This window comes from Caloenas nicobarica, chromosome 3, assembly GCF_036013445.1.
Source record: "Caloenas nicobarica isolate bCalNic1 chromosome 3, bCalNic1.hap1, whole genome shotgun sequence".
Lineage (NCBI taxonomy): Eukaryota > Metazoa > Chordata > Aves > Columbiformes > Columbidae > Caloenas > Caloenas nicobarica.
The window spans coordinates 121,588,900-121,599,494 of record NC_088247.1 but is presented as its reverse complement, the minus strand read 5'-3'; the positions used below and the strand labels follow the sequence as shown (position 1 = coordinate 121,599,494).

General features: G+C 60.9%; 1 protein-coding gene across 1 annotated transcript; it reads left to right on the top strand.

The window, feature by feature from the left end:
* The first annotated feature begins 363 nt into the window (after positions 1–363).
* On the top strand, positions 364–5,286 carry PAX1 (paired box 1). Its single transcript, XM_065631519.1, has 5 exons — positions 364–613; positions 948–1,682; positions 2,531–2,673; positions 2,955–3,174; positions 5,139–5,286. The coding sequence occupies exons 1-5, from the start codon at positions 364–366 to the stop codon at positions 5,228–5,230; spliced, it is 1,440 nt and encodes a 479-aa protein (XP_065487591.1). The 3' UTR covers positions 5,231–5,286.
* Positions 5,287–10,595: the final 5,309 nt, after the last annotated feature.

Genomic DNA, 10,595 nt, shown 5'->3' with positions numbered 1-10,595 from the left:
CCCGCTTCCCCTTCCTGCTGCCCTAAAGCAGGCCCGGGGGTGTGCGGGGGGTGTCCCGTGGGAACGGTGCGGGCAGCCGCGGTCGTGGTGGGGCGCTGGCTCGGCGGGGGCGGGCGGAGGGTGCCGTGTCCCCCCCCATCCCCTCCTCTCCGCGGCCATTTAGCAACGGCACGGGAGCCAATGGGCGGCCCGCGGCGGCGCCTCCACCGTGACGGCCGAGATTGACGTGTTTCCCACGTCAAATTGATCCCAAGTAGCGGCGGGGGCTCCCCGCGAGCGGGGAACCGGCCCGGCGCCGCCAGGACACCCCCGCCGCCGGCTCCCGCCCAGCCGGCCCGCCCTCCGCCGCTCCCCGGGCCCTCTATGCCGGGCCGGCGGCGGCGGCCGGGGCTGGGGCTGCGGCGCTCCCCCGGCGCCGGGCGATGGGTAAGCGCGGGCGGCCGCGGGGAGGGCTCCGGGACGGGCTTCGCGGGGTCGCTTGGCGGAGTGAGGCGGGGGGCAGGGGGCACGGGGCCGGACCCTCGCCCGCCGCCGCCACAGCCCGGAGGGCCGCGCCGCAGCCCGGGCCGATCGGCGGGGCCGCAGCGACGGTGCCCGGGGCCGGCGGGCGGGGGTCCGGCACGACCAGCCCGGCTGGGCAGGCTCTCGGCTCCCCGCTTCCTCCCCAGTCCCTTCCTTCTCCTTCGCTCTGCTCTCTTCTTTCGGTTCTTTCTCCAGTTTTTGTTGTTTCTCTCTCTTCTCCCACCTCCCCCCTAATCATTTTGGTCTTTGTTTCTCTCCTCTCTTCCTTCTCCTCTCTTCCTTCTCCTCTTTTCCTTCTCCTCTCTTCCCTCTCCTCTCCTATTTTTTTCCCTTCCTTTCCTCTTTCCCCTCTTTTCCCTTTCCTTTTCTCCTTTTTACTTTCCCCTCCCCGCCGTAGCCCCGTCCCACTCCCGCTTGCCGCCCAGACGTGCCGCCGGCCGGGCAGCCCACGGGGGGCGAGGACTGTCGCGGTGGCGGGTCCCCATCCCTCCCACCCGCCGGTAACGCGCTCCTGGGCCGGCCCGCTACAGAGCACACCTACGGGGAGGTGAACCAGCTGGGCGGCGTCTTCGTGAACGGGCGGCCGCTGCCCAACGCCATCCGGCTGCGGATCGTGGAGCTGGCCCAGCTGGGCATCCGGCCCTGCGACATCAGCCGCCAGCTCCGCGTCTCGCACGGCTGCGTCAGCAAGATCCTGGCCCGTTACAACGAGACCGGCTCCATCCTGCCCGGGGCCATCGGCGGCAGCAAACCGCGGGTCACCACCCCCAACGTGGTCAAGCACATCCGAGATTACAAGCAGGGCGACCCCGGCATCTTCGCCTGGGAGATCCGCGACCGGCTGCTGGCGGACGGCGTGTGCGACAAGTACAACGTGCCCTCGGTCAGCTCCATCAGCAGAATCCTGCGCAACAAAATCGGCAGCCTCTCCCAGCCCGGCCCCTACGACGGCGGCAAGCAGCCGCCTCCCCAGCCCGCCCTGCCCTACAACCACATCTACCAGTACCCCTACCCCAGCCCCATGGCCTCGCCGGCCGCCAAGATGGGGGGACACCCCGGGGGGCCCGTGGCGGCCGCCCACGTCAGCCTGCCCCGCTCCTGGCCCTCGGCGCACTCCGTCACCAACATCCTGGGCATCCGCACCTTCGTGGAGCAGACGGGTGGGTACCGCGCAGGGAGCGACCCTTCCCGACCAGCAGCTCTTTCGCCCCCCGTACCCATTTTTTATTATTAATATTCTTATTTTTAAAATTTATTTTTTGATCGCTACACTCCGCTCCGGCAGGACGGGGCGGCTGGGGCCAGATACAGCGAGGCTCAGACATCTTGAACTTTTTATGAAAAATGTGGAAAATATTTTCCTAGGGATGATAGATTGCCGACCGCAAATTCAGAGCCCTGAATTTCCCTTTGCAAAGGAAACAAAAAATGGAAGAGGGGTAAAAATGGGAGAAAACAATCCAGGCAAGAGGAAAAAAAAAAAAAAAAAGGAAGGCGAGCAAGCCACCTCGGAAAATCGGCACGGCGCTTTCCGGGATCCCCCCGAGAAATCGCCCTGGTTTTCTTACAAACCAAGCCGAGGAGGAGCGCGTTGTGGCGAGGGGAGAGCGGGCAGCGCCCAGCCCGCACCCCGGCCCGCTCCGGGGGGACGCGAGGTGGGGGCGAGTCCTTTTATCCTTCCAAAAACCCGGGTAAATCAACCGCATGCATTTCCCTCCGTGCAATCATTTATCTTTAAAATTCCGATGTCACTTTTATAAGTCTCCTTCGTCAGAAGAGAAATTGGGCGTCCTAAATGATCGGGAGCGTGGAAGTGATTGGGGGGGTGCGGAGACCCGGGCCCAGGGACCGGGTTTGGGGGGGACCACAACAGCCTGTCCCGTCGGTGGGGTACCAAACCAGGGTACACTGAATTCCAGGGACAAAACCTGCGCGGGCCGGGCCGCGGCGGGGTCCGGGGGGGGATAGCGGGGTAACGCTAAGGGAGCCGCCGCGTTCTGCTCTGCAGGGGCTCTGGCTGGCACAGAGGGGTCTGCCTACCCCCCCAAAATGGAAGACTGGCCCAGCGTGAACAGGACGGCCTTTCCTTCGGCCCAGGCGGTCAACGGCATCGACAAGGCTGCCATGGAAGGAGATATCAAATACCCGCAGGTAACTGCCGGGGGGTGCAGGAGGGGGCCGGTAAGGGATAAGGGGGGCAGGAGGGGACAAAGGAGGGGGACAGAAGGGGAAAAGGCGGTGGCGGGGGGGGCGATTTCCCGTTGCTCCTATTCCCCCTCTACCTGGACTCCCACTTCGTTGAGGGGACAACCGCGACCCCCAGAGCCGGGGGCGTTGTTCCGAGCCCCCGCTGTAGTTCGGTGTCCCCCCCCCCGCCCCTCACAGCCGAGCTTCCCCGCGTGCCCTGCATGTGTCTTTGTCCCTGTCCCCAGCCCGCCCCGGCGCTCTCCTCGGTGGGCAGCTTCCTCCCGACCTGCGCCTACCCCCCCGCCAACCAGCACGGCGTCTACGGGGGGGCGGCCGGCGGCTACATCCCCCCGGGCCACCCCTGGCAGCCCCAGGGCAGCCCCTTGGGCCACCACGGGCCCGGCGTGACGGTGCACGGCGGCGACCTGGCCACGGCGATGGCGTTCAAGCAGCCCGGGAGGGAAGGTGAGCCGGGGGGGGGAAACGGTGGCGGCGGCTGGGGGAGCCCCCAGGGCGGCAAGCGGGAGGGGAACCCTCCCGGGACTCGGTGCTGGTCCTCCATCTTCAAGCAGAGAATATTTAAAATACAGATATTTTCACTAGCCATAATATTCCCCCCCACCATGAGGGCTCTGGGACCCCCCCGGTGTCCCCCGCCGCAGTATTCGATGGGTCCCTGTGCAGCCCCCCCGCCCAGCGCCTTCCCGCTCGGCCTCCGCCAGCACATCGGGGTTGTAAACTGGAAATTATTTATTTTTGGCGTGGTTTGCACTCGTGTGCGCTGCAAATCGCCAGGGAAGGGGGAAGATTTAGGGTGAATCTTCCCATTTTCATCTCCCCGGCCAGAATTTGCGGGGTTCGGCGGGACAGGGCAGGACCTGCGGCTTTTTTCCCAGGTGCTCCAAATATTGCTAACGATTTAAAAAAAAATAAGGGCGCTAACGACTTCCATCTTATCGGGAGCCTTGAGACAGTGCCGAAAGACAGAAGTTGCGACTAGAAATTATTAATATTATAAATACCCCGCCGTGGGGAGTATTTAAAGACAAACTGTGAGAATCACGTGGCTTTGATTTCAACGTATATACTAAAGACTGTTAATGGCTGTTAATTATTTTTTCTCCTGCTAATTGTTAATTATATCCGTTAGTCGAGGGAAGTGTTATTTCCTCGGTAGGTGGTTTCGTTTTAAAAATCCCAGCTCGTCTGCTCTGGATATAAAATCCCCGTCGTTATCTTTCTCATTTTTCGTGGTGTTGGGCTTTCTATTCTTTTTCACATTCGCGGTTCGTTTCCCAGTTGTTAGACCATTTTTTTGTTTGTTTTGTTGTTAAAATGTTTTTGTTTGTTTTGGTTTTTTATTCGACCCTTTACCGTTTCTATCTAACTACGGCAACCTGCTGCGAGTTGCAACATCAGCTGTCTCGGGGATGAGTTTTTGCGAGTATCAATGTGTGAAAACAGATAATTGTAAACCGATTATTTAAAACAAAAAAATAGAGAAACAGAACGCGAGAAAGCGAGGGAGAGGAAGGAAAATGAAAGAAAGAGGGAAAGAAAGAAAAGGAAAGAAAAGGAAAGAGAGGGAGAAAGAAGGAAAGAAAACGGAGGAGGAAGGTCGACCTGCGTGTATTTAGGTTTTTTTTCGATATATTTTTCCCCCACATTTTAAGTGACTTGAAGCCTGAATTTTCTGGCTTTCCGGTCTTCAAGCTGCCTCTGCCGAAAGGCCCACAGACTGCCTTTAAACGTTGTGGGATTTTGTTTGTTTGTTTGTTTGGCTGTTTTGGTTTGGCGTTTTGTTTCGTTTTAAATTCTTTTAAATTTAATTCCGATCGATTTTCTGGTCCCGCTACTTATCTGGGACAACCCAAATATTGGATGATCCAGCCAAAGGGGCTGGCGGAGGCAGGACGCTGCCCGTCGGGGGGACCGCTGGCCCGTCGGGGGGACCAGTGGCCCCACTCCGCTCCCGGGCTGGCTGCGCTCGCCGCTGCCCAGACCCCGCGGCCCCGGTGTCCTGGTGGTGCGGGGAGAGAGGGGAACGTGAGGGGAAGGGACAGAGAGAGGAGGAAGGAAAAGAAAGACAAACTCAGCACCCCAGCCACAGGCTTTACGTGGGACTTGTTGTCTGCGTGGCTGTGACGGGTCTGGGTCACCTCCCCAGGTCCCCGGCAACGGCAGAGGGTGTGTGGCATCATCACGGTCCCTGTCGCCCCTTTCCTCCCCGTTTCTCTGCAGGGACAGCTGTCCTGGGGGCGGGCAGGAGGGGGCCCCGCGGGGCAGAGCTCTCTTGGGGGGCTGCTGGGAGAGGGTCTGTGTGTGTGCAGATGTGGGACACGCTGCAGCGACGCGTCGAGTCCGTCAGTCCGTTGCCCTGTTATTTTCATTTTATTTATTTTTTTTCCCCCCCTCTACCCTTCTCGCAGTGGTGGACAGAAAACCCAGCAGCCCCGTGGGGAAATCTCCAGACCCTCTGAACACCATCCATGGACTCTCTATCCCAGCCTCCTCGTCCTAGAGCCACCGAGCAGCCGTCCAGAGACAGTGACTCTTGGAAAGAGCACCTGCAAACTGTACCCGAAGCCTGACGTGCCACCAAACTGTACCCGAAATGCCGCCACCCATGGCAGGTGCCTGTGAGGATGAGGAGGGAGCCTGGGTGGTGAGAGGTGACATCCCGCCACGGCAAATCCCTGCGCAGCGGAGCGCGGTTGGGACGTTCACTCACGCTGCCCAGAGGGACACTTCACTGAAGGGGTGACAGAAGAGACTCAGTCTTCTTTATTTTGCCTTTTTTTTTCCCCCTTGCTTTCAGTTTTTTGTTCTCCTTCCCGTGTCCCCACGACAGCTGGATGCAGGGCGGTGCTCATGTCTGTCCCCAGCCATTGCTCAGCGTGTCCCTGGCTCTGTCCCAGCCCAGGGGGACACGTTTCCTTGGGGGGTTCTGGCTGCCCCCACAACAGCAGTACCATGGAGGCCTCTGCCCCGCACTGGGAATGGACAAACGTGCCACGACGCGTTACGATCTATTTTTATAATGACAAACCTTAATAAAAAGTGTCTGCTGTGGGCACACGTCGCTGACCTCCTTCCCTCGGGGTCTGGCTCAGCACCGGCACTTCTCCTGCTGTCCCCCAGCCTCAGGTGGCACCTGTGGGTGCCTGCAAGTACCTGGTGGGATCCTGGGGGCACTTGGCTGGGAGGAATTGCCCTGAATTTGTGCACCCCTGCCCTGGGGCCCCTGTGCTGCTGTGAGTGTGTTGCAGCCCCGCTCCTCGTTGCACGTGCAGATTTGGGGTTCTGTGTCAGGGAGCCTGTGGCCCCGCTGGTGACCCCTGGGCTGGCTCTGGGCGCAGGAGGGGAGGTGGGGGGTCACCCCCCAGCCCTGGGCTCCCAGCTGCCTCACCTGGCTGCAGGTGAGCAGGGCCGGGGCAGCCCACCCAGCGGGGTTGGTTATCCCCCTCCTGCCCAGCTGGCTGGGGTGCGTTCGGGACGAGCTCCATGGGACTTTCGTGTTCCCTGGCTCCACCAGCCGCTGGCGTCGGTCCCTTCATTGTCTGGAGAAGGGGAAGGTCCTCCAGCAATGCAGGGAGGGAATATCCTGGCAGGAGAATACAAGCCTGGCTTTTTGCAGAGAGTGTGTCTTTGTGGGAGGGAGAAGGATGCCACATTTGACATCCCAGCCCAGGACATTATTTTGCCTTCAGCCTCGGAGTGGCAAAATTCAGTTTTGCCTCCGCTGCTGCAAAGCCTCCAGCTAGAGCTGCTCTTTGCAACTGACTACAAAGCCCGAGAGGGAAAGCGGGGAATTTTAAGTAGGCGAGAGCGCTGTCCCAGAGCGAAATCTGCTGCTGAATTGTCACTGACCACATGTTAAAGGATGTGAGAATGGAGGAGTCACCTGAAACAGATGACAAACAGCTCTGGCTAGTCCCCTGCCAGGTTTATCCATTTAAAGCTACATTTGAGTATGTGGCAGAGCAGCTTTGGAAAAGATGAGTGGCAGCACCGCCCTTCCAGCTGGAACGCAGCACACGGCCTGTCTGCCCACCCATGGCAGCTGGGGAATTACAGCCCTCCCAGGTAAGAGGGAAGGATGGGGACAGCCCAGGCCCTGCATCCCTCGTGACTCTGGGGGCTCAGAGGAGCCCCTCACATCCCCAGTGCTGAAACCAGACTCCTGTGTGGGGACTCCTCATCTCCCCCGCCCCATGTGCACCCCATGGAGACCGGAGCAGGGGCTCTGACGGGCGCCTGGGATGAGCGAGACACGAGTCGGGCAGAGACGTAGCGCAGAGTCCAGCCCTTTTAATTAGCGTCCTGCTGGGATGGTGTGCGAGCGTCTGAGTTATTCTCTTCCAAGTCTGTCATGAACCTGCCAAAACCCGGAACAACGACTTGATGCTTAGCATCTGCCACAGCCGCCGGGAAACAGACATCCCTTTTCAAGCGCTTGCCGGGTGCAGGCGGCCAGAGGAGCACTGCATCGGGCAAGGCACCGCATCCTGAGCCTGGGGACACGGCCACCGGGGTTTGGCGGTGGGGCTGAGACCTTTTGGACTCCATCCGTGGGGTGACGGGATGCGGGGTGCGAGGGGATGCGGGGTGTGAGGGGATGCGGGGTGTGACAGTAGGCAGGGTGTGAGGGGATGCGGGGTGTGAGGGGATGCGGGGTGTGACGGGATGCGGGGTGTGAGGGGATGCGGGGTGTGAGGGGATGCGGGGTGTGACGGGATGCGGGGTGTGAGGGGATGCGGGGTGTGACGGGATGCGGGGTGTGAGGGGATGCGGGGTGTGACGGGATGCGGGGTGTGAGGGGATGCGGGGTGTGATGGTAGGCAGGGAGTGACGGGATGTGGGGTGCGACGGTAGGCAGGGAGTGACGGGATGCGGTGTGTGACGGGATGCGGTGTGTGACGGGATGCGGGGTGTGACGGTAGGCAGGGAGTGACGGGATGCGGGGTGTGAGGGGATGCGGGGTGTGACGGGATGCGGGGTGTGACGGTAGGCAGGGAGTGACGGGATGCGGGGTGTGACGGGATGCGGGGTGTGACGGGATGCAGGGTGTGACGGTAGGCAGGGAGTGACGGGATGCGGGGTGTGAGGGGATGCGGGGTGTGAGGGGATGCGGGGTGTGAGGGGATGCGGGGTGTGAGGGGATGCAGGGTGTGACGGGATGCGGGGTGTGACGGGATGCGGGGTGTGAGGGGATGCGGGGTGTGAGGGGATGCGGGGTGTGACGGGATGCGGGGTGTGAGGGGATGCGGGGTGTGAGGGGATGCGGGGTGTGAGGGGATGCGGGGTGTGACGGGATGCGGGGTGTGAGGGGATGCGGGGTGTGATGGTAGGCAGGGAGTGACGGGATGTGGGGTGCGACGGTAGGCAGGGAGTGACGGGATGCGGTGTGTGACGGGATGCGGTGTGTGACGGGATGCGGGGTGTGACGGGATGCGGGGTGTGACGGGATGCGGGGTGTGACGGGATGCGGGGTGTGACGGGATGCGGTGTGTGACGGGATGCGGGGTGTGACGGTAGGCAGGGAGTGACGGGATGCGGGGTGTGAGGGGATGCGGGGTGTGACGGGATGCGGTGTGTGACGGGATGCGGGGTGTGACGGTAGGCAGGGAGTGACGGGATGCGGGGTGTGACGGGATGCAGGGTGTGACGGTAGGCAGGGAGTGACGGGATGCGGGGTGTGAGGGGATGCGGGGTGTGAGGGGATGCGGGGTGTGAGGGGATGTGGGGTGTGAGGGGATGCGGGGTGTGACGGGATGCGGGGTGTGAGGGGATGCGGGGTGTGAGGGGATGCGGGGTGTGAGGGGATGCGGGGTGTGACGGGATGCGGGGTGTGAGGGGATGCGGGGTGTGACGGGATGCGGGGTGTGACGGGATGCGGGGTGTGAGGGGATGCGGGGTGTGAGGGGATGCGGGGTGCGACGGGATGCGGGGTGCGACGGGATGCGGGGTGCGACGGGATGCGGGGTGTGAGGGGATGCGGGGTGTGAGGGGATGCGGGGTGTGAGGGGATGCGGTGTGTGACGGGATGCGGGGTGTGACGGTAGGCAGGGAGTGACGGGATGCGGGGTGTGAGGGGATGCGGGGTGTGACGGGATGCGGGGTGCGACGGGATGCGGGGTGTGACAGGATGCGGGGTGTGACGGGATGCGGGGTGTGACGGTAGGCAGGGAGTGACGGGATGCGGGGTGTGACGGGATGCGGGGTGTGACGGGATGCGGGGTGCGACGGGATGCGGGGTGTGATAGGAGGCACCATGTGCCCCATCCTCCAGAGTGTCCTGTATGAAGCTGGTTCCAGCAATGCTGCCTGGGCGCCCTGGGGACCCCGTCCCACGCAGCGGGGAGCGGTGGCAGGGCCCTGAGGCTCTCCAGCCCCCCCAGCAGCGGGTGGCAGCCGGCTCTGCCGTCCTGCAGGTCCCTGCCCGCCGTGTCAGCTCACCTCGGGTGGAATTTGCCACCAGAGGGAGAGGAGACCCCGTTGTTCCGCAGACACAACGGCAGTTTGCCGCAGCCAGCCAGGAACCTCCGCTTTCCCAGCCGGGCGCATCTGGCCATGCAGAGCCACGGCAGAAACCGGCTCTGCTGCAGGTATTTTATGATATTTGGGGCTGAGGTGACACAAAAGGGGCCGTGCTGATCCGAGGGGTGCTGCTGGAAGGCGGGCAGCACCGCAAAGCGTTCCAGGAGACAGCGGAGCGGCTGTCGTGCAGCCGCGCTCCTGCTTGCTGTTCTTTTCTTGGCTGCTGGGAGCCTTTATTAAAAACACCATTTTAACAATTAGGGAAGGGGCTTTCTAATCAAAAAAAAAAAAAAGCTTTTTGGGGGATCGTTTCAGCCATTGGATTTAACTCGGGTCTCTGAAGGCTGGGAGCTGTCTTCCTTTCCGCCCCCCGCCGTGTTTTGCTGTGAGCTCCCGCTGCAGTCGGTCACTCAGTTCTGAGAAAATGAGGGAAAAATAGATTGTTTTGCCCATGTCGATAATGGCAATGACGCTAATTATTGTCATGGAAGGTTTCTTGGAGCTGGGCACGGCTGTCTCCAGTTAGAAGTCCAGGATCTGGTCTGAATATCTGAGCTGAGGAGGGGAAAGCCCCCGCTGCCCAGTGCTCAGCCTTTCCCTCTTGTGTCTTGTGCGAGGAGCAAAGACTACGAATAAATCCCCAAATAAGATCAGTCTCTGAAGCAGACCTACGTGAAGCGCTGCTCTGTAGCTCTGCCATCCGGCCTCACAGCAAATTCCTCTCTGCAGCGGGCAGACTGACATAATCCTGAGAAAATCGGACTTGATCGGTGCGGAACTTTTTGATTTTATCAGAACAAAGCGAGAGGGTGGAAACAATCCGCTCTGACACTTTTTCAGCGACGGTTTTGTCAAAATCTATACCATCCCTCAGAACATGTCAATTTTGATGAAATGGCATTTTCTGATGGAAAAAAATGAGGTTGAAACTGTTTCCCTCAGCTCTACCTGCCCCATATATCTTTAGCACTGTTCCTTTGGAGAGCGCAGAGCAGGATGGAGAATGTTACAGCCCTCGTTTCACGACCTGCACTTTGTTACTGGAGACTCGCCGGTGGACCACATATTGGTTTTCTTTTTTAGCATGCTAAGAATCATAAAGATTTAAAAACCAGCGCTCTGGGTAGAAACAAGCTGTGCCGGTGGGGCTTGCAGATGTTTGGCGTCGGTACAGACCTCCCCATCGCCCGCTGCTCCGCGTGTCCTCAGCATCCCGAGAACGGACACAGCCCCTCACCCTGTGGGACCGCGGCTGTCCCAGGGCACCAGCAGCGGGTGACAGGCAGACTTGGGCTTGCTGAGAGCCAAGAACTGATGGGCTCAAAGGTCCGGCTGCCGCCCTGCGC

Coding starts and splice junctions, on each gene's coding strand:
- PAX1 (XM_065631519.1), top strand. CDS start 364: ATGCCGGGCCGGCGGCGGCGGCCGGGGCTGGGGCTGCGGCGCTCCCCC. Junction 2,674..2,954: donor GAGATATCAAATACCCGCAG/GTAACTGCCGGG, acceptor CCCTGTCCCCAG/CCCGCCCCGGCGCTCTCCTC. Junction 3,175..5,138: donor CAAGCAGCCCGGGAGGGAAG/GTGAGCCGGGGG, acceptor CCCTTCTCGCAG/TGGTGGACAGAAAACCCAGC.